We start from the raw sequence: 23,424 nt of genomic DNA on the forward strand, positions 1-23,424 counted from the left end.
AAGTTATGCTAAACATATGCCTGCTGCAGGATTACAACTGTTTTGTTGATATGGAGCAATTTCATCAATTTGTCAATCTGTAATTCTGCTGGACACTGCATACAATCCAACACCCCAAACTACAGAATGAAAACACAAAGACACACTCACAGAGGAAGTGGGAAATGAGCTTTTATGAACCAACATTGGAAAAATGATAAAAAATTCTCTGATGGTGCTGTTTACCTGCTAGGAATCAATATCATAACAGAGAGTGAACCTAATGCACGACAAGGTTGAATACAAATTGTAAATACCTATAAATGTTTTTTATGGACATGACCATTACGGAGAAAATGGAAATTATATTTGTGTGTAATAAAAAAGCATTACCACAGAAGGCACAATTCCATTTAAGGCTGACCCACAACATTTCTATTAGCACTTTAAACCCAGCACCCATTACATTCAACTACTGTACACACTTCAAGAGATGTTGAATGCCGAATTATAAGTGGGTGGTTAAAATAAATCCCGAAAGCAAGCACAAAATCTTAATACAGATGCTGTGACGCCTGCAGAGCAGTTTGGATGCTAAAACTCGGCCTAGTTAGAACTGGGTGATTTAGATTAAATTAGGAGTTGTCACATTTTCCATAAACAAGTTCACAAGCCATCGGGCCCAGATAGATCAAACTTCTACCCCTCACTCCTCTTTAAATTACACCAATTTAAGGATGTAATCACTCAGAGCTAATGTACTCATCTGCATGGAAGAGAAGGGAACCGTGCAACTAAGATGAAGAAAGCAGCAGTGGCACACAAGCCTTAGCACACTCAGTAGAAGTAGACTGATGCCAGTGGCTTTCCAGAGTATCACCTAGGAAGATGAAAAGGAGGCCAGAGAGGCTGAGACGGCCGGAGACGGCGTTTCTTCTGTGGATATGAGCACAGACCGTCATCTTCTACCCACATCCCTGCCTCTCATCTATCCGGTCCACTCTATTTCTCTGTGTTACAGAGAGTGTGCCCTTCAATCAAGCCGAAAGACACCATCTGTTTCGACTTCTCTGTGACAAACAGAAGAATGAATCAGCCTGGAAATGTGAAATTGAAATCTTAAACGAACTGAATGGAAATGTCGTCTGTTTGAGGAGAAGCCTTAGTCACCCTGCATTGCTATGTTCACAGAGCACTCAAGCAGGAGCAGCGATTTAAATGTAAGTGTATAGGAAATGTTCATTGGACATATATAATAAATAAAGAACACAATGTGCAGGCCAGCTGAACCATGTCAAGCTTAGCTGATGCATTACAAAAAAGAAAAAGAAACAATTAAGTTTTCAAACTGTTCTTTCAGAATTGAGTAATCACTAACTAATCCATTTTCAAGACTCTTTAGTCTTTAAGACCCAAGCTAAAAAAAATTTTTGCTTTTTACTTCACTAGTCTTTTGAATCAATGTTAGTTCTGACGAGCTCTGACATTGCTAAATCCCTCCATGCAGCCCCATTCAAGCATCCCTGGGGCTTTCTTTGTTCTAGGATAAAAAGTAAAGGTTCCAATCTCCTCACCTCTCACTGTTAACAACATCCTGCAGGCATGTGATGTCTGTTTTTAGGGATCTCTTGGTCAACACCAGTGTTTGTAACATCGTGATAGGATATCTTCTCTAACAGCACAGAAAGAGCAGCGTAAAAACAGGCTTTTAAATGCATCCACACCCATTCAGCGAGTCCTCTGCAGAGGATTCCAGACTTCAAAGACATGCACATGATAATCTGCTTTAAATGGATGTTTCTGTGCCTCTATCATAGCTCGATCATCAACTGAGCCGACTTAAACCGTGGCTCAAAAAACAATGCTAATAGTGGATAATTATCAGCTTTTACTTCGTCTGCACTAGCTGCTCTATTCCCTCTGCCATCACACACAGAGGCTGGTGAATAAACACAATGGCATGAATAAATAATGACCCCACAATCCTCTTAAGGTCCCCGAATAGTGAGGGGAAAAAAGACAAAAGTTTACTTTTGGTGTTTGAGAGCAAGCGGAGCCTGAAATTGTAAGCGACTCATTAGGGCTACATGTGGCTTGCCTGGGGCCTTGCTGAACAAAGATGGCAGCATCCCCATCCTGTCATTCCTCAGTGCACTCTAGGCCTGGCCTAATAAAATTCTAAAGTATACCCTTAAGAAACAGCTACATTCCTGATGAAAGATAGTTAAGAGCTTAAGCACTGTCTTAAAAAATGAAAACCCTCAAATCTTCCCAGCTTCTGGAATCAAAATTTTATTGGACTGCGTGGGATTTCTATGAGTATTGAGAAGGCCACCCTTGCTTGATTTAAGCAGATTTGCTATGCTGTGTATAAACATCATAGTAATATGTATGCTTCCATGCTAAAGGAGCATACCTCTATCAAAACTTTATTTCTTTCTCTCATCATGCTCTCCAGATAGCTTACATAAAAGCCAACTGTTTTTCATTTCAGACACTTTGTCAGTGTTAAAGAATTGATTTGTGTGTGCCTTCCAGCTCCCACTGAGTGCATGACAGTTCAAAAGGCTACCTAAAATACATGCTGTCAAGAGGCTTGTGTTTCTAAGTGCTTATATAATTCACAGCATGGTGAAACGGCAGTGAGTGTTTGCAACAAAGCAAATAAGGTTTGTTTATAATAAAGTAGTAACACGAATTTAAGTGAAACATCAGGTTGGCTCCATCATTTGGACAGAAATAATGTTGATCTAATGTCAGCATACTGCAACCATTCATTTATTCTTTTTTTCATGAAATAAATTCCAGGTATGCATTAACACAGTGGAAAACACCTTTTCCGGAGAATAACTGTAGAGACGACCCCGAAACAAGGTAAGCCAATTTCAATTCAAGATTTCCACTGAGGCGATGAATAGAAATACATTTACCTGGGCTAGATGGAGTCCTAAGCAAATGGAGATGAACAGCAACACAAGAATTCTCCTTTGCTTTTTATTCAAATCAGTGGTAAATCAGAATGCAAACTTTGAACATGCCACAATATGCATGTTTAGAGAGCTTTTGACTTCACTATCTGATCACTACCTACCAGCCAAACCAGCTGATCAATTTGTGGTTCAATAAATTTGGTTGTACTAGGCATATCTAAGCTGACCTACAGGATCAGGAGTCAGTTTTTAACTGAGCAGTAGCAACTACATGATCCATTTTAAAGCCTTTTTTCATTGCATTCCAGCTGTGGGTTTAATTGTTACCTGTGTTACGTTGTGCTGTCATCTCTTTAGAATCAGATGCTTCTTTGTCAAATGCATTTATACTAAATGCTTCAAAATGATGGCAGGGTGACTATCAGAGGAATATCAAAGTCATGAAAGATACTATATTCTGATGCGTACACTGTGAACAAGGTAGAAGATAATCACTCCCCATTTTTACCCCACTTTAACCTTTTTCTCATTTAATTTTAATCACGCTTTTATACATTAATACCCGTTTTTCTTATCTTGTTTGCACTCATAAATGCAGCATGTAGTACTGCTGCATTATTGCATGGGCGTCTCTGTAAACAAGGCGACGGTCACCTCCTCTCACTGGACCACCCTCTATAAATAAGGGCTGAATGAATGAACGGGGAAAAAAAACATGGCCTAGCAGAATTTTGTGACCCTTAATCAAACCCCTTTTTATAGCTGCACAGTTGAGTTGTGACTGTTCAAATTTCAACTAAACATACATCATCACAGACAGAGCCCAAGGTTGAATCAGGCTAGGAGGCCTTTTGCTTTCTTCAATGCTGCATCGTCACTGTCTTTCAAGCTAATATAATAATGACATCAAAAAGACGACGCAACCTATTACAAGAGCGGCAACTGAATACAATTAACAACCGCAATTAAAGTCTGACCCAGAATCGAAAGCACCAAGTATCCAATTAGTGTACACAAACAAGCTGCAACCTGCGGCCTCTTGCTAGGTGAAATATGCAGAGATCATTCTTTAAAACTTTAAAAGTCAGGCCTACTTATAGACTTCAGGGATCTCTTACTTGAAAACACATTGTTTTAATGCGATTTAACTATATAAACAAGGTTAAAAAAAAGCCATGCACTGTTTATATGGCAGCTGACTGACAGAGGTCAATCAGTTTTATACATTTTATTTGATATATTTTTAAAGTCAATCTATTTTTTTTTAAAAGTTGTCCAGCTTGATATTTTAAGGCCTCGGGTCCTAAGCTCAGTGTGGAGATGTTTCTGGCTATGACTACATTTCCCTTTAGTAATAAATGAAATGCTTGAAGTGTTACACATCAAATGAACTGTAAACAGCTACTAATGCACAGCTAGTAATAAGTCAATTTAAGTCATCTGCATAGCTCAAAGTGTGTCTATGCCAAAATCTGGTCATACACACAGTGCAGGCGTTGAGGTTTGAAGACAGAGAGAATGCAGCTGCGGTGTGACCTGCTGCAGAAGCTGGCAATTCATACCGCTGAGATAAGACTAGTGTTTCCAGTGTGACAGCAATACTTTAGAGGAACCACTGAAGGAAGAGGGAACAATTTCTAAAGCTTATATCCTGAGCTATTTTCTTCAACATGCACAGGCTGTGAAATTTCACTGTGCCGAGCTACTTTCACTGGGAGAGAAATAATCTACGAAGAACCTGAACTGTCCAGCACAACAAGATTTTGGAGTTGCAGGATCTTTATGTGGATGAAAGATCTTATGTGTGCACTACCCCTATATTTGAGCATGCAAATCTTACTTTGAATCATGCAGTTCTGACAAACCCTAAGAACAAAAGCATGAATATTACATAGCATGTTACACATGTACAAACAGCTGAGACATCACACAGATGAGCTTGTATTCAGTGTGGGTCAAAGCTACTGCTTTCATGTAAAAAAGAAGCACAAATGTTCTGCAGTGCTGTCATAGATGCTTGTCGTTTGCGTCTTCTGAAAATTCATTATTTTATTGTGCTGTGTTTTCACACTCAAAGGTGCTTTGATGTTAGTTAATTGTGTGTAGTTTTTCAGTGTTAACTGTTCTGCTCATGTATATAATACATATGAAGATAATGTACAAGCACGACACAAAATATTTGATTTTGATTTTGTATTTTACATGCATTTGAGTATGTTTTAACAATGTAACAAATATGATCTAGTTTAGGATGTTGAGGTGACAGAAAAAAGCTTAAACACACACACTAAAAGGGCTGGTGCTTATTGATGAATCTTTCGGAAATCAAGCAACATTGAAAGTTCTGTACCTGGATTTGTAGCAGAGACGAATAAATATCAGAGGTGACCACTAATGAGAGAAATCTCAGCATGGAAGTTTAATTATTTCTGTCTCATACTAGGGCAGCAGCACGTTATGATCTCTGCTTCCTCAGCCTCAATAACAACTGCTAATTGCTTTCACTAGAGATAACTGGTCGTTCAGATCCATCTGGACTTGTATTGCAAGAAAATGGTACATACAATCTTAAACAACACTCAGAAAATAGCGTTACATAAGATAATAATTAGGATAAGAGAAGGAGGGATAATATACTATTTTTTTTGTAAAGTATGCTACGTGGGTGAGAGGAAAGGAACACAACAAAATGTTCAAGAACAGAAATTCAAATAACTTGCATCTGGGAGCCAATCACACTACTGGTGGCCGGGGTGCAGGCTGATCTGGCACCAGTTCTATCTCTTCCTTGTAAATTAAAAAAATGTTGACCTCACTGGGTGGAATTGATTGGACTCTACACAACAACTTCATAAATATAAATGGTGACATATTCCTACACCAACAGTTTTTGTTTTTGTCAGTTTTGTGAAAGGTTTGATTATATTACATTGCATTTTATTTTCCAATTATATAACAAAAACAACTTTTGTGAGTTGGTTGAATCTGGCTGCTACCTGATCCATTTAATAGGGTCAGTATATGCGTCAATACAGATACAGATTATTAAATCAATGCTTTGGTATTTGTATCCCATTTTAAACAGGGAGAATATTTCCTGAAACGTACCTAAATATAACATGAGCATACATAATTGACTGTATGTAAAATGGATATTGCTAAGAGAGGGATGGAAGATGTGAGACTGGGTTAGGATGATCCTCCATGGAGGACGGCTCATCCTGCTCCATGTCGTGCTTTGAGCTGTACTGAGGCCCCTGAGCCTTGGTGGTAAGATGGGCCCTGATGTGCTGTTGGTTTAGACTGTCAGAGGCACTGGCAGGGAGCGGGCATGCAACTCCACAGATAACAGACCAAAACTGTCCACGAGGGCTTCTAAAACCCAGCAAATTAGCCTGCAAATGAGCCAGAGAATATCTCTACTAATCCATGATCTGAGCAAAGACTCTGCCAAAAAAGTAAACAAATAAATAACTTCACAAGAAATACTTGGGTTGGAAATAACCACGGCTAAGAGCTGGGAAACCTCTAGTGATTTCTTTGAAGCATCATTTCGCCTGATATTCTGCTGCCACGATGTCTTTGGCTGTTTCAGAACAATCTTCCAAGTTGTGCTCGATGTGGATGCAGTGAAATTACAGATCGCAATATTACAGAAAACACTGTCCCCTACATCAGACGATCACAGTCTCTGTGTCTCTATCAACAGATGCCGAAAGGCAATGATACATCTGCTTTAAGAAACTGATTGTATTTTTTCTCTACAGGAAATCTGATATGATTACCAATCCTAACTGCTGTTATTGTTTCTATAGTTCTTTAAAAATGTTCTGTGCATGTTTGTCACTTGGTTTATAACTTAACAGGCACAAAAATATCTGTCAAAGAGAAGCAATTATTGTCTGTATAAATAACTCTTACTGTCTCTGAGTCTCTGATCTTGATTCTTTGAACAAGCTTGCGACTTCTTTGAACCAGCACCTTCATATTCGCTGGATATGGGTGTTATTTCTAAAGGAAAGCAAGACTGTATATTGAATAAAATTGGCTATAACAATTTAAAAGTGAATTTAATCTATTTAAAAGCCTCTTTTACAATCAATACGTACATAAAGGATATTCATTCCTATATTATTTCTGCTGTTATATAAAGATGTGAGTATTTTGTATTCATTTCTAAATTTGAGCCTTTCATGTTTCTTTTCAGCATTGCTACATACAACATGCACAGTAATACAGATAGTGGATTAATGTTTATGTTACTATAAGTACTGGCATTAAATACGACTGATTTTACAGAATATTATGTAATCCACAGAGAATTACAAGCCAAGAGATCAATAGTGAAACCCTGCAGGGCAGTGATACAAGGTAAAGACTCCACAGAGTCTGTTAAAACAAATCAAGGTAAGCTGTTGCACTCAAAATATGTCATTTAATTTCATAATTATTAATTGTTTGCACATATTTGCAGTCCACTGAGATGCATAGTAATTTCCATGCCATACTACCATGAATGCATGATTAATTAATTGACTAAATAAGAGCTTAACATAAAACAGTTTTATGTTAACCATTAAATGCCACTGTATAGAAACGATAAAGATTAAAACAAGAGAGGCTTTACTGACCATATTAAATACATCATTAAAATAAAAAGAGCAATAACATGCTTGTTTTAATGCATAGATTTGGAATTTTGTCATTTTTATTTCAAACAAAATCCAGAAAAAAACTCCAGAACAATATTGCCCTCGCATATGATAACTGATTTTCCTGTCCAAGTGTGTGTGCGTGTGTGTTGTGTGTGTTTGTATGTGTGCATGTGTGTGTTGTGTGTGTGTGTGTGTGTGTGTGTGTGTGTGTGTGTGCGTGTATGTGTGTGTGTGTGTGTGTTGTGTGTGAGTGTGTGTGCTTGTACGCACAGATATGCTACTGCTACTCCAAGGTCACAATAAGAAACCCCATCTCTGTGGTCCTGCCACACTGCTGTAAAACATGCCCTAATGAATCCAGGCCTGTAATACAGGAAACGTCTTGTCTAATTGGAAGTCTGATTTCATTCACGCCACAGGCTCCTAATATGGTGGCGACGCTCCGGAGAATCAGTTCAAAGATAAAACACATCTCAAATATGGAGCGCGCATCAAAGAAATGTGCTTAGTCACCTCAGGAGGGCGTGGCCATCAGCACTTGTATTCTGTATGGACAGTCTATGAGAGTACAAGATTTTAAAAAATCATTAAGCAGAGGCTTCATTTCTAACGAAATCAAGTAGTCAAGTGAATAATGATCAAAGAAATTCCAGCTAGAAAGCAGAATTAAACTGTGTTAGCCATACTGGACTGTCGCAGCGGTGATAAAAAAAAAAAACTATGTTCATGTTGACATTTCACCACTAATGTTGCTATGACTTTTGCACAGTGTGTTTTTGCGTCGCTTGTGTCACAACATTGCATTTGACAGAAGAAAATGGACCCTTAATAGAATTCAATCCCTTACAATAAATACTTGGAACAATCACCCTCCAGCTCAGTGGGTGCTTTTCCATGCAGGGAAAACATGACTTGGGCCCAGAATAACAGGCGTGAATAGAACTAAACATTATTTCAATCACTATCAACATGTTGAGGGGACAGGCTGATGCACTCCGTGCTCAAGCTCAAATCTATGAGAGATTTCCTTCTCAGCGCCCCTCAGCCTTTTGTGGCTGTGACATGTTTCTATGAGGAACACCTGTCCCTCATAGACAGTCATGCTATGTTCAGAGACTCCGTAACTGAGCGCCACCCTGCAGCTCTTAACCTCAATCTTTCAACAGTTCAAAGTTTCCTCTGAGTTTTGAACCCTCCAAAAAGTATGTGATCCAGGCAGCAAGGGGATAAATCATTGTCACTATGTAGGCTGCACATACTATGAAATTTCTCGTTTCATGGTCTGCATTATCACAACAGTTTTATAGTCAAGAAAAACAATACTAATCATTATTACTATATTACATTCTTTTACTATTCATTTCATTTAGTTCTACTGGGATTAGCAGTAGAAGTTATAACTATTGGAAGAAGAACAAGAAGATAAAGAAGTTTTTGCAGAATATTGCTATTCATAGCTATTATTAGTAAATTGGTCATTTCTGTAACTACGTGCTACACAGACCAGCTCCATTTACATATTAGAACCTGAATAAAAGTAAGGCACATCTCGATATGAACATTTAAGGGTGTGAGCAGCAACAGAGGCTGAAAAAACCTAATGTCAAAAGCTGTAAACAAAATCATTATGAGAGTGCAGAAAATAGAGCGTACATGGTAAATCTACATGAAAAGACTGGCTTTTCATCTGACAATTCAACATCAATAAATATTGCTCCTATCCCAGCTAAAAGTGCTGTTACATCAGCACATTAGCCACTATGTGCTTTAAAGGTAAAAATGCTGATTGATGTGTTATATTTAATCATGCAGAACAAAAAACAGAATTGAATTAAGAGACCCGACCATCATTCATCTTCAAGTCCAACTTTAAATCATTATAGAGTGGAGGAGCCTCAAAAGCAGAGGCAGGTTCCAAACTTACTTGGTGTGACATAAGACATTTCCAAGATCAAATTAATTATTGGTGATTCCTATGCATCACCAAACCTAAACATCTGATCCACAGTTCGCAGCATGCGTAGGAATATGGAAGTTCTGCTTTTGAGAAAATGTAGTGCCAAAGGAAAGGGGTGTCTGCAAGGTAAAGCAGTGTTAATATACTAAATATAGCATACACTCAAACTGATTCTGCTTATTTTAGATGGGCCTTTGTTAGGTTGCTTAAATATGTTTTGCTGCTGCCCTAGTCCACAGCAGTATGTTGCTTAGCTTCTGTGCCCATACTCCAACCAGCTTCTCCAACTTGGGAGAAGTCCACTAAACATTTCTTTAGTGAGTCCAATTATTAACAGCATTGTAACAGTTCATCCTATGATGTTTTTAAAAATACTTGTTTTTTGTTATGAACCGCAGGGATACCTTGCTTTTTCACAACAGTAAGAAAAAAATCCATACCGTCACAGCCCTGCCTGCAGGAATTTCTGAATCAGGCTCAAGATTCTATTGGACACTCTTAAAGCACAGATAGATCATGGCTCAATACTTGTCAAGTTGCCACCCTGCTTTCTGTGTACACATAACTGTTGTGATTGTTCCAAAGGTAAAGTCTAATAATAATAATAATAATAATAATAACAATATATATATATAATTAGTAGTTGTAGTAGTAGAGGGAGTAGCAGTAGTGATGGTGGTAATAGTAGTATTGGCAATAGTAGTAATATCTCTACCAAAAATACTGTATAATGATTTTGTTGATGCTAAAACACAGCCATCACTGAAGGCTGTGTGCTAACCAAACAAAAAATGAACTCAACAAAAATCTTTCAGAAGCGTAGAAATCTCAACTGAAACCTCCACTAGTCGCTTGTGTGCTGCAGAAATTCAAAATGCAGCAGAGAGGTTTGCAGGGGGACTTTCACAAGAAGATTTCACTGGAGTTCCTAGAGGCTTTGCCCTGAAGCAGTGCCTACAGGTACCTGAATTTGAGTACTGAGCAATAATGAAAAATAATCTAACTCCAAAAACTAAATATCAAACAGATGAAACCAAGAGTGTATGATTTTCTACCATTCATTGGTATCAAAATTCCATGCTTAAAAAACTATATTTAAATAGTTCTGCTCTGAAAATACTACAATCTAGATAGACAAACTGCATCGAGTAAGATCAAGATCAAAGCTTGTTCTGATATTCTCCCTGATCAATAAAGAACTGATCTCCCTGGAGGACTGACTAAGGGAAAGCCAAATCAGGACACATCTGATTACATTTTTTCCATACAAAAATACCCGTGTCAGTCACACAAACATTTTTCTGTCAATAGGAACTGTACAGTCCTTAGTTGAATTACTTTTCTCTGCAGGCAATGGAACACATGAAACAGTCCCTCAGCAGGCTTTTGTGGCTATATCCACTACTGGTTCTCATGGTTACAGAAACGTATTAGTCTAGCCATGACAGTGGGGGAAAGTTGGGATTAGAGCACACATCTGGATAAGCTGTAATGGGCTAAAACCCAAGAACAGCATCCCTCTCCCAAAGCCAGCAGGTTAGGCTGGCCTCCTTGCTGTTCAGCCTCTGTAGGATGTGCAATGACTCAGCAGTCTCTGGCTGCTGGAGGTGTCCTCAAGGGGCTCCCTAGGGACAAGAGGCATGCTGGGTAGGAGACACACACATACCTGTAAACACTGCATGAATGCACATTTAACGCTAACCAATCAGGGCACATGCACAGAGCACGCATGTAGCCAGCCATCTATACATGTTGACACACACACACGCATCAACAGATGGTGCTGGACGTATTTACTTATCTGATACTCAAGTACAAAATGCTAGTGACCAACTACATACTCTAGCAGTCTACACTGATACACTTCTTTGTCTACCCATCATGTAGTAGTTTAGGGCAACTGCTGCTTTAAGAATAGCAACTCATTTTACCACCACATTACAACTGCAATGACGTATAACACATCATTATTCGCAAGGCTTTTTTATTCACAGTATACGGGATGCCTCAGAATCACTTGAGCATCAAGGAAATTGTTCCAAAATCGCTAAGCCTATCGCTTATTTGCATGCATTAAAACCAGGGTCAAGTAAGTCACATGTGAAGAGGGGGAGAACTGCCCAGCAGCTTGAATACATTAAAGCAGAGTAAATGGTTTGTTGATTTAAAGAGATTAAAGCACACACAAGCAGGCCTGCTCGATGGATTTTAATTAACTTGCCATATATAAATTGTATGTTATCAGGCATTACTGAATTAAATGCTGAATACAAGTGCTCTTTCTGGTTGGCTGAGTTGAATAAAAAGCTACTTAGATTCTCAATTGGGCCTCACAGATGCAGCATGATGCTGCAGCTACGGATGCTCTGAATACATTCCAGCATACCAACCCCTAAACTGCCATCCAAGGAGATTCTCTTTAATTATGTACAATACAGCCAAATCCAAGTCCCCTGGCATCTCACATGATCAAGCAGAGGGATGCCACGTTCTATCCCTGAGTCATTCGGGCAAATGGATTCCACTTCCAAGAGTCATTTCTGTCAGTTATAATAAGGAGCTAATACATAATGTGACACACTCTGAAATGCAAAACTATTCACAAGGTTCTCTGCAAGGCTGTGCAGGGGCAATTAGAATTTTGCCGCTAGGCCCTTGATGAGTTCCTCTATCTCTGAAGTATCTTGGGAACAGTATCATAAATCTGCCAGTTAATATGCATGATTTAGGTTTGTGTTTAACTTTGCATAATGTGAAACAGAACTTAGGTTTTTACCACATAGCACCTCTGTGTCCAAAAAAAGTGGAAATTAATCTATTTTGGCAGAAATTCAGGTAAACATATTCAGGAAGGAGGAGGCATACTAGACACAAGAGGGCTACATGGGTAAAGGAAATCTGTCTGTTAGGTGCTGCCTCCACGCTGCACTGAATTTACTCCAAGAGCCTTTCTTTAATGGTAAACACTATCCAAGCAATTGCAGAGTTGTAAGTAAGTTTACTGACATACATGCACTAGGAGGCTAAGGTGAGTATCAAAATGGTGTTGCTACTTCCAAACAGAATTATGTGACCTTGTGACTTTATAACACACTAATGTACAATTCATATAAGAGTATCTTCAGCAGGCTGCTATCATCTTCTGACATTTTCCGGCACTTGACATGGTTCATTGTTACATATTCCCTCAGCTCAAGTGACCTTCTGAACAAGCACACAGGCTCACCTGGCCCTTGGGGGAAACGCCAAGTCACAGAAAAATGAATTCAATACATATTCCTTCCCACTTCCTGGCACTAATTTCACCAAGAAACCTGCCAGACCATTTCCTATCACAAGCCTACACATAAACAGTGATTCACACAATGCAACAAAAAAGAAAAAAGCGACAATTAAATAATATGGGGTTGATGAGCAGCAGAGGTAATGGCATGCCAAAGTTCTGGCTGCACTGGAACGCTGTTAATTATCTTTTCTTCAAGAGGACAAATCCTAAAAGTGCTGGTCTTCATCCAAATTCCGAAAAAAAAAATGCAAATCGAGATTTAAAAAGCTTAATAAAAATGACAACTTCAAGTTGGACAGACTGAAAAAGCTCCAGAGTGTCAAAATGTACCAAGACATTTACAAAGACAGAAAAGATGCAGCTCATCTTGTGGCTGTATGGATTGCAGCTGAGCGTTGTCAAAAACTAAACAATTCCAAACCAACAAAATCACCATGCAGAGCACTCAAGCTTGTGTTTTTGTTGTCTCAGAGACATAGCATGTCATCCTGCATCAGTGTACAGGAGCTCGCTTAAAAAAAAATAAACACAATTCTACTCTATTGCCACATCAAAATCAAATCCACATGGAAAAACACACAGAATAAAAATCAGCTTGCCTGATAAGGGCATGCAAAGACAAGTAAAAGAGAAAAGTGCCCTACCGTTTTCTGTGTTCTCGTGTTCAGTGTCAGTGAGCGTTAGATTGGAGTTTGCTCTGCTGGAGAGGCACGAGCTGCGGCCTGACTTGGTGTTGCTGCGGCCCCATAGTCTGACCGCGTGCTCCGGCGACATGATGCCGTCTGTCTCTGTGTCTGCATCCGAGCCCACACTGACCGAGTACTCGCGGTGCGGCATCCCCATGTCAGTCCTGTATGTGGCTACGTGGGATGGGAGCGCCTCTCCAAAGCCAAGGTTTCGAAGGGAAAAGTCTGCTCCTTCAGTAAGACAATAAATACAAAGCACTGGTTAAATCAGCCACTACCTGCATCACTTAACATAATGAACTGTATTCATTGCAGAAAAAGATGACAGCAATACCCTGGCCTTGAGAGGTGCATTAAAAAGTAAAAGTTTCACAAGAAATACTTTTGGAGATAGATGATGGCGCAGGTAGATTTTGTATTTAAAGTAAGTATAAAATCCTTTATTGTGTTGCTTTCACCGCACTCTGATGTCAGATCTGTGTCCTGTTCCTACCAAAACCTACTTGGCAAAATTGGAAGTCTTCAAACCCTGCGCACTGAGCTTTTAAAGTAAACGCAACTGATATTTTGCATTAGTTTACAAATGCCAAATTCACAGCTTTTAGTTTCAGTTTTCTCTCTCCTATGTTCTCTACCGACGTAATCAGTCAGGAGAATCTCACTGGACACTTTGACTGCTGAAAATTGTTGTTTCATTGTATCATTATGATTAAAAATTAACATTTTGGAGGAAAGTTGCAGACCAATGCTTCGGTTGGATTTAAGGCAACGTCAACAGCGACATCACATCTGACTTGAACTTCGATGATCAATAATACATGTGAATGAGCGGGCAAACTTATGCTTTCATGCAGTTTTTAACACTGGCATGGTAAGTTCAATCCCTGGCCACCTCTGTTGATAGTCAAACAATGTGGAGTGACCTCTACGGTGACTGGATGTGAATTACCAAGAGACTCCTCATTAAAAAGCAATGATGCATTTATTGAGTACAGCAGTAACGTGTCCTTAACCTAATGACAGGCATTTTCATGGTATTATGCACTGCTGATAAACTAATAGATTAACTATAGTGATATCAATGACAATCACTTCTATTGACATAATAAGACTGTATTTCTTATATTGGCACAGCTAAGGCTAACCTTGCCGGCTGAACTCATCCACTTCGTGATGGACCATTTCCTTGACACGGCTCCCGTAGGCCATCCTTGAGTCATGGTCGAAGGCCTTGAGTGTTTCGCTGGAGCTATAGGATTTGGGGTTGGGTTTGCCATCCTCGCTGTCTGCTGAGGAGCTGGTGTAGCGGCGCTCTGTGTCCTGCCGGGCAGTGAGTGAGCGGTAGGGTCTACGTTCCTTCACTTCCATGGCTGCCTCCACTCTATTTTCAACATCAAATGTGGGTTCCAATGCCGGTTTAGTTTGAGTGATTCTGTGGAGAAAAATAAAGAAAATAACAGATGTTTTAGGTATGAATAGATGCCTTGGACAGCAGTATTGATTATTAAATGGAATATGTTCATGATGCATCATCAAGCATATAATTACTTGCAACATGATTAAGAAGTATCATCTTATATATGCTTATATAAACAACATAAGCACAGTTGATCTACTATCTACTATCAAACCACACACACGCACACACAAACTTAACCAAGCAAGTGTGGAAATAAATAAAATGCAAATGCACATTTCGAAACAGCAGTGTATGCATGGCTCAGCACACACAGGGAGAGCATGAAGAGCCACCAGGATTAGATTTAATAAAATATGGCACAACAAATCTTGCACCTATAAAGTTTACAGTGCAAGTCTCCCACAAATATTCTATTTTATGTGCTATATAGAAATGCTGGGCCTCCAGCATCTGCAAAAATGGCAGGTGTCCTTCCATGAATTGTGTTGTTTATAAGTAACAAATCATCACCAGTTGAAAACTGAGGAGCCAAACAAATCTAGGACTACGCTGAACGAGCAGAGATGATTAAAATCTGAAACATAAAACCCCAACTGTCAAATAGCACACAGAGTGTAAGATCAATAGAGAGAGGGAGATCTTAGCATTCAGCCATGTGCCGAATTTTATATTCTTGCCTTGAAGGACAAAATATAGAAGTAAAATCAAAAGGCATGCTTTAAAGTAACTACATTCAAACATGACTGCTCTTTACTTATTTTCTCATGAAACGGTAAATGGTTAAAAAGGTAAAAACAGACAATAAAAAAGAGAGAAAGAAAAAAAATCAATAAGACTTTGCTGTTTTAGTGCAACATGATCTAAATTAATATGTAATATTACAGCAGTTACCTGATAATGCTTTTCCAACAGCTCATTCTAAGCAGCCACATAGTTTAAAGATATTGAGTTGGATTAACAAATGTCAATGTGGATATAAACTCGATTAAAGGCTTGGTCACTATTTACTTTGAAGCTCAATTACCGATAATTTCAAGGGAATCAGCGAGCCAGATATTGCAGCCACATAATATATTTTCCTGCTTCTTGCAAATGCACTGTGATGATGATTTATCCATAATTATATATCATGAGCTCAAAAAACCTTATCATTCAAGCTGCAGGACTCTACTCCTATATTACTTGCCCCCACACTTTAAAAAGTATTTTACTATTGGCAAATGGGATGCAAGTCACTGAATAAAAGAACACAGCTCTTTGTAAAAGAGATAAAAACTACTCTTGGCAAATCTGGGAGTTTTTACTGACAATATGCCTCTGTTGTTCAGACAAGGATTTTTCCACAAGATAAGCTCTTTATGAATACTGTATGAGATTTGTGCCGGACAGAACAGTAAACAATAATCCCTAGTGAACTATATTTGCCCCTGCTTGAAAAAGAAAAACGCTTTATTGAAGACACCATTCTTGGGCTTGGGGGTTTCTTTTTGTATGTATTGACAGCTGAAAAGATCCTGGTGATTAATGACTTGGGGCCTCAATACCAGGACCTCCGCCACATGGGGGGAAGAAAATGCCCCCACTCTGCAGCCGCAGAGAGCACTTCAGCTGCTCCCAAGATTTCAGATGCAGCTTGTGTGGGTTGCTAATTTTTACCTTTTTGCTCAAGATCCTTGATGCTATGCAAATGTGAGAGAGCGGAGAACAAGCAGCTTTCGAAAGTTTCAAGAATGTCCTGTAAAGTGCATTGTTTTTGTTTCCAAAGAGCTGGACTCAGTGCTTTGTCCATCTCTCTTCTGTACAGCCCTTCCTCCTCATTATTAATCGGCTGGTATGCAATGAGATGTACCTTTGAGGCCATGGGAAACAGAGGATTTTTCAAAGAAGCAACAGGCCATACTCAATGACAGATGATATGGGATGCAAATGTTGGTTCTGGAAATATATCCACCTTGAGTGCAGCTGTCAGAGTTTTCACACAAAGCATACTGTAAAACTAAACAGTGCTGTTCTTCATAAATAGGCTACATCTGGCATTATCATTGTGCTTCAGCGCCAGAGAGCAAAGCTGTTGTACTTGTTCATCTGTCTAGGTCTAAATCCTGGGAGAAGAAGCCAAAACAAAGAAAATGCCACTGTGGTATTATTTTAGCGTACTGGTACGTGAAGATAATAAACAGAAGGTTTTATTTAACCAAATGTCTCAACACTTAATAAGAAACAGAAGTAAGAAGAGATAAGAAGACTATTTTTAAAGTATTATCATCTCATACGACGCGAGCGACTGAAGGAAGTAGCTTGAAACACTGAAGGAGAAGGTTAATGAGGGTACATTCACAAAGACTCAGAAAAGTTATTTACAAAGACCAGAGAAAATGACTGCCATGGACTGAAACCTCTGAAATGAAGATAACAATCACATGCTTTTATTTCAAAGACAATGTTCCTCTAAAGCCTGAGTTGCAGAGCTTGAGCAGTGCCAAAAAGAAGCTAACTGCATATCTATGCAATGATCCAAAATCAATTGAGGTCTCTCTGGATAGACAAAAGAAATGATGGATGGTCTGTTTTCCCCTTTAAAACAATTGCACACTCTACATTTTTCATTGTCTGCAATAGACCAGGGGAGAGTCAGGTTTGTCTCTGGGTGTAAAGCAGATGTATAGCAGCTGTAAGCAGGGTGATAATGTGGTTCTGTGGAGACGTGCTGCAGGGAGCAATGAACAGACGTCGACTGAAGTCATCACATTCAGTGATGTGGCACATGATCCTTGTTGTGAGTTGAAATGTGTATATGGAGGGAGTGACGGCAGACTCAAACATTTCCATCAATGAGATCAATTAACAAAATATATTTCCCTGAAGAGCTTAACAACCTTAGGAACACAGCCTATGTGTGACAATGTAAACTGTCACCTGAGAAAAGTTATCATCATACCATAGTGTCTGTCCAGTATTGACAGCTGATTTCTCATGCAGTGTGTATGATTTAATCACTTCTGACCAAAGATTAAAGCCATTTTAATATACGAGCTGCAGTGAAAAACTTTAAGTGGTGCCACTGTCAGAGGGAAAGTAACCATCACAGCCATCAACCACAAACAAACACACTTAAGTACCATTTGGATCAAAAAAAATCAACCACAGGCTGGCCAGTTATGTCCATCTGTTCAAGGGTTCTGGCACTTTCAACTCAGACAATTATTCCCTATTTGTCACTATAGATCTTTAGATACCCCCAGTTCAGCAGTAGCACAGCTCTTTAACATGCATTCAAAGTATTTACAGAAGTGAAATTCAAAATCTAGTTTGTAGCATGTTCGTTTTATCCAACAGTCCCAAACCCAAAGTAATTCAACTTACAATGAAAGAAAATAGAGTTCTGAGTCCTATTATTCATACTTGCTGTAAAAAACGTTGTGCACTTTGAGTCCATCCATGCATAACCTCTCCCAAAACTGGGGATGATGTTGAGTATTTTTCTGATTGTGTTCAATTAATTCTGGATACTCAGAACTTCCCCCAAAACCAAGTCACTCTAAAGAAAAAACTGTAAGAAAAGCTGTAAAAATTCTAGTATGCAGCAAACTTTGTAGCTTCAGCTTCGGCTTCCTCAATGTGAAGGTAGCCTCTAACGAAATCTGTCAAACTGACCCATAAAACAAACCACCTGCTGCGTGAAAACACTTTTTGAGGAGCAGATCATTGTGGCCATTGCTCCAGTGTCAGCAGTTAGTTAAATATGGGATCCAAATACGTGGGAGGTATTTGGGGGACAATATAAATGCAAATAGCTCTGTACTATCCATCAAACAATTAGTAGTGTGCTGAGAATTGCTATTCAGTGTTGCTACACATGAATCTAGTCTTCACTGTGCACACAACCCCGTTTTCCATGATAATTAACCGCTTGCTGCTCTTTACATGCCATAGATTTTCCATGCAGATTCCAAGACTAACCGGTAACATTCTTACGCAACACACAAAGCAGACAATGTAACACACATTCACCATGTTTGGCAAATCCCTTGGAGTATAAAATGATTACAGATTACTTGTCTGTGAAATCACTTAATTACTTACTATTATTACTAATTACTACCACTAAGACTGAGACATAATGTGATACTGATTAGTGATGACATTTTTAGACAAATGCTGATACATTGTGCATGAGCTAAATATTTATAACTATTCAGTTTAGGGAGACCAAACTAATACTATATCATTAAGGTGTGGACATCAACACCCTCTAAGAATCCAACCAAAATCACAATTTATATTTTCTGTGTGTTTTTCTACCAATTATTGTACACATGAGTTTTTTTAAAATATATTGGTTGGTTTATTTCTGTTTTGTTTTTTTAATCTAACCTTGTCACGTAGTCAAAGGATTAGTGAAAGTTAGCCTTCAACACTGCAGACAAACATACACAAAAGCAGCCTGTAGCGCAACAGAGAGGAAATTTGGGCAGATATCAAGAACATTGTCTACAAGGTCCATTGAGAGCAAGCAAAGCTCCATACAGGCACCACTTACTTCTATTCTGGAAATCTTTCACATGCCTGGGCTCTATTGAAAAGCCTCCTCGGTCAACAGAAAGGTGTGTTTTCAATGGAGGAAAAAGACTTGGGTAGATGAGATGAGGGCTGAATGGCTTGCCAAACAGATCTGAATTCTGTAGTGCTAATGCAGGATGGGGATGGGAGGGGAGGGGGCAAGGTGGTGGGGGATCAAAAGCGAGCCCCGCCAGCGAATAAAACAGAATGCGTAAAAGCCTTAACATAAACAAAAGTAGCCTGGGACCGCTGCTGCAGCACGCTCCCTGCTACTAATCACTCTAAGCAATTCAAGGTTTACTCCTGACAGAGGGTGCAGGCAATGGAATAATGCCTTTAACCCAGCGTGGTAAATAACAGGAAGAAGCAGTCTATTTATTCACTTTGTGCATTGATGTACATCCCTAACCTTGGCCAACTACAGCAAAATGTTAGCAGTGCTATGTAAGGCTGAAACGTCCACTTATTCATTTATCAATATTGCTGCTAAACCACAACACACTGCATATGTGTGTTTTGCTGGCTTGCCACTGCAGTAAGTAAGTAAGTAATCTGGACTCATATGGTTCACAATAGCCCTGAGAAACTACTGAGACAATAAATACTTGTGAAATTCATGCAGGTTTAAAAGAGGACCTCTCCACTGGGCTGAAGTGCTTCTGTTCCCAAGCATGGCTGGTGAGTGCAGAGGTCACCCTGGTGGTGACCCGTCTCTCATTAGTCTTCGATTAAAGCTCATTACTCTGCAAAGGCTGGACCTGAGTTTGATTTATAATATGGCCTGCAGCGAAACTAAACCTAATACAAGCTAAGCAATAATCAACTTACTGTAAACTTGCTACTGAACGAATTTTGCTGCTGCAGCCTGAGGAAGGTCTGTGGGACTGAAATGCTGCAAAAAGACAATGCTTTGAACAATAACACTTTATCACTGCATGTCCATTTCATCTGCCAGGTTTTGAGATATTTGCTTCTGAGATTATAGCCACTACTGCTAATACCATGGAGGTGGATGGAATTTAATTTCTGGTGCTCACAGCATTGAAAATTTTAATGAAAAAAAAAAAATTAAAAGCATCATCTTTCCAGAAGCAGCACTCCCCATTAATCTGAATAACTGACAGACCTTGCCGTCAACAGTTTTCATTGGAACTACTTTCTATCTAAGGTATGGTTGCTTTGAAAACTGGTGATCCATCAAACAGAAAGGTCAACAAACAAAAGTCCATTTACTGCCAGTGTATTTGGGGTGGAGGCAGAAATCACACATATCTCAGAGTCTTAGCAGATAAAAATAAATCTGTGTTGCTAGTTGCTGCTAAAGTTGAGTGTAAAAAGTTGGTTTTGGTTCTATAACCAACCGACATTTGGGGTGGCGGGGGTAGGAAAAGGCCAACATAATTATAAGACAGTGTCATAACAGCACGTAGATTGTTTCACACTCTTTCACATGCTTCATGTTGACGTCTGCTCCACGATCAGTTAGCATAACTAACAGCAACACATGCAACAGATCATTCACGAGACATTCAGTCTGGCAGCTACTGGTTACTGGAGGTCCTCTACTATTTAGCAACGGTGGTTTTGAACAGCTGATTAAATTTCTAAATGTAGAATTTAGCCTTCTGAAGAAATTTTAGCAGACAATTAATCAGTAGTAATAATAGTATTTTCCTGAGAGACATCAATCTGAACAAATTCGCAGTTATATTGTTGATCACATCAGGAACTCAACTTGAGAACTATTCAGATTTGTCACTGGTTAAATAATTATTAATGCGCTTCTGTAGACACACCTGATTTGTGTACCTGTGGTTTCACACTCTACACACAAGTAGCAATTACAGGTAACATTTCTCTCTTATTTCTAGAAACGGATTTGCTGGCAAACTAGTGACCTACAACCTGTGTGGCTTGTGCTTTACGTCTTCATTTTCAGATATCGTACTGTAGCTTACATTTTAATAATAATTTTGCACAGCTCCAACAAAGCTTCATGTTAACTGTGATTCCTAGATTTTTATGCACATTGTGTTTTATTGTGATATTGCCACTTCCATTTGGCTTAGCAACTCAAATAAAATCTTTTACCTTTCTAGTGCTTAATATAGCCGTAGCTTTATGACATGTCGCTTGCCTTGTTCTCATTATAAAATAACTGGTTGTACTGTACAGACCTGTTTTGCATTGGCCTCACAAGTATTCATGCAATTGATATTGCCTCTTAACAGGAGATCCAGAATGAGGTCAAAGCTAATGTTTATTGTTTTTTCCCCCTTGCGGTTTATTACTTTTCCATTAAACGCTGACAGTTGGCTGCCAAGATAATTTAAAAGACTGATAAGTACAAGTACAAAATAAAAAACTTCCATGGTACAGACATTGTATTCAAATAGTAAAATTAAATGTGTGCAGTTTCTTGGAAAATCAAACATTTACAAAATGAGTCGTTGCTGTTATCACCTTAATGCCACAAATGATCCTGCAGGTTACAGCATTTAAATATGGTGCATAAATTATGTTTCATCGTGTACCAAAGTGATGTAAGTGTCCGTGATTCTGTAATAATTTATTTAACAATTTACCTAACATTTAGTAAACACGCATCAGTTCAAAGAAAGTCCGAAATAAATCGTGGAATAATCTGAAAAATAGAGCAAAGATGTAGAGGACAAAAAAGAAACAGCTTCACCAAATCAGACAGATACAGCTCAGTAAATCCAGACATTGTTTCAATTGAGTCGAGCCAGATTACAGTTGACGCATGGCATCAGAATTTGTCTCGAATGCGTCTCGAGTGACCACTTGTGTCTGGATTTCACGTCCCTGCTCAATATGCAGATAACTATGCAAATCACTTCCATTTCTGTAGGACTGCAGTCAGTGTTCACAGTGCAGCACGCTATCAAAGGCATCCCTCCACAAGCGAATGTGTCCTTAAGGCATTGTAGCTCCAGTAAAAGCTGTATTTAGAGATGTCCGTAATAAGATCAGCTAATAAACACATTTGACCAAAGTCACAGACCTCCATGGATCCCACCATCAAACTGCCCATTGGAAACCCCCCCACGCTGCTTTGTCCCAGGTTATGAAGACAAGGCCAATAAACAGCCACTGTGTCACTCTTAAGGAGCAGCCCGAAGTGGAAGAACTCAAAGATGTGTGAAATAGTACTGTCATACTGCTGGATACCAATTACAATACACTCACAATGGGGGTCCTGAGATTTCTTCATGATACATAACTCATGTAGGTTCACCGCAATGAAGTGCACTGCAAAAATCAGAGGCTTAGCAAGGTCTTCCAATCACCAATCAGCGCCGTCATCGGCAGGAGTTTCAACTTCAGGAGAACTCTCCTTTCCTTATATATCTTTGCTGGATTTTTCAGAGACATTTGGCCCTTCTGTGAAAAATATCATACTATGTATAGTATCTTATTATCTGTTGAGTTCACAGTTAAATTTAGTTCCTGTTTCAGTGTTGGGTTGGCTGTTGTGTGAAGTGATCAGAGATGCAAGAAACACAGCAGGCCTACACTACATTTATATACACTAAATGTACACAAGCAAGTGAATACAACATAATGATCCCCCACCAATCAAAGAAAACTTCCATATAGTAAGAAGCACTGTATTCAAGTCAAGTAAAATTGTCAGTCAATCACATAAACTGGACTGATTAAGTTTCCTCGCAACAGCAATAATTTACATCTTAGCTGGGCTGAAGAAAATGAATCAGCTAACATGGCAGGCTTGAGAAGATACGAACATGAGAACCACGTGAGAGCCTGGTGCACAACAAGCAGCAAGCACAACTGTGTTGTTAGAGACAATAAAACGAGCGGCTGTTCAATATCAACAGTAAAAAAAATCAGCTCACACAGCAAAGCCATACGGAGGGTTCCTGCATGGTAATGATCTTACTTTAAGTGCCGAACTGAGTCATCTCC

At 39.1% G+C, this 23,424-nt stretch overlaps 1 protein-coding gene across 1 annotated transcript in view; it reads right to left on the minus strand.

Moving 5' to 3' along the window:
- The window catches only part of tenm4 (teneurin transmembrane protein 4), a 111,593-nt gene extending 96,732 nt beyond the window's left edge, over nucleotides 1-14,861 (minus strand). The window contains exons 1-2 of the mRNA XM_070828739.1: nucleotides 14,639-14,861; nucleotides 13,452-13,724 (exon numbers count right to left, since the gene is read on the minus strand). Coding sequence (XP_070684840.1) covers nucleotides 13,452-13,724; nucleotides 14,639-14,861 — 496 coding nt within the window. The remainder of the gene's footprint in view (nucleotides 1-13,451; nucleotides 13,725-14,638) is intronic.
- Nucleotides 14,862-23,424: the final 8,563 nt, after the last annotated feature.

This window comes from Pempheris klunzingeri, chromosome 4 (assembly GCF_042242105.1).
Source record: "Pempheris klunzingeri isolate RE-2024b chromosome 4, fPemKlu1.hap1, whole genome shotgun sequence".
Taxonomy (NCBI): Eukaryota; Metazoa; Chordata; class Actinopteri; order Acropomatiformes; family Pempheridae; genus Pempheris; species Pempheris klunzingeri.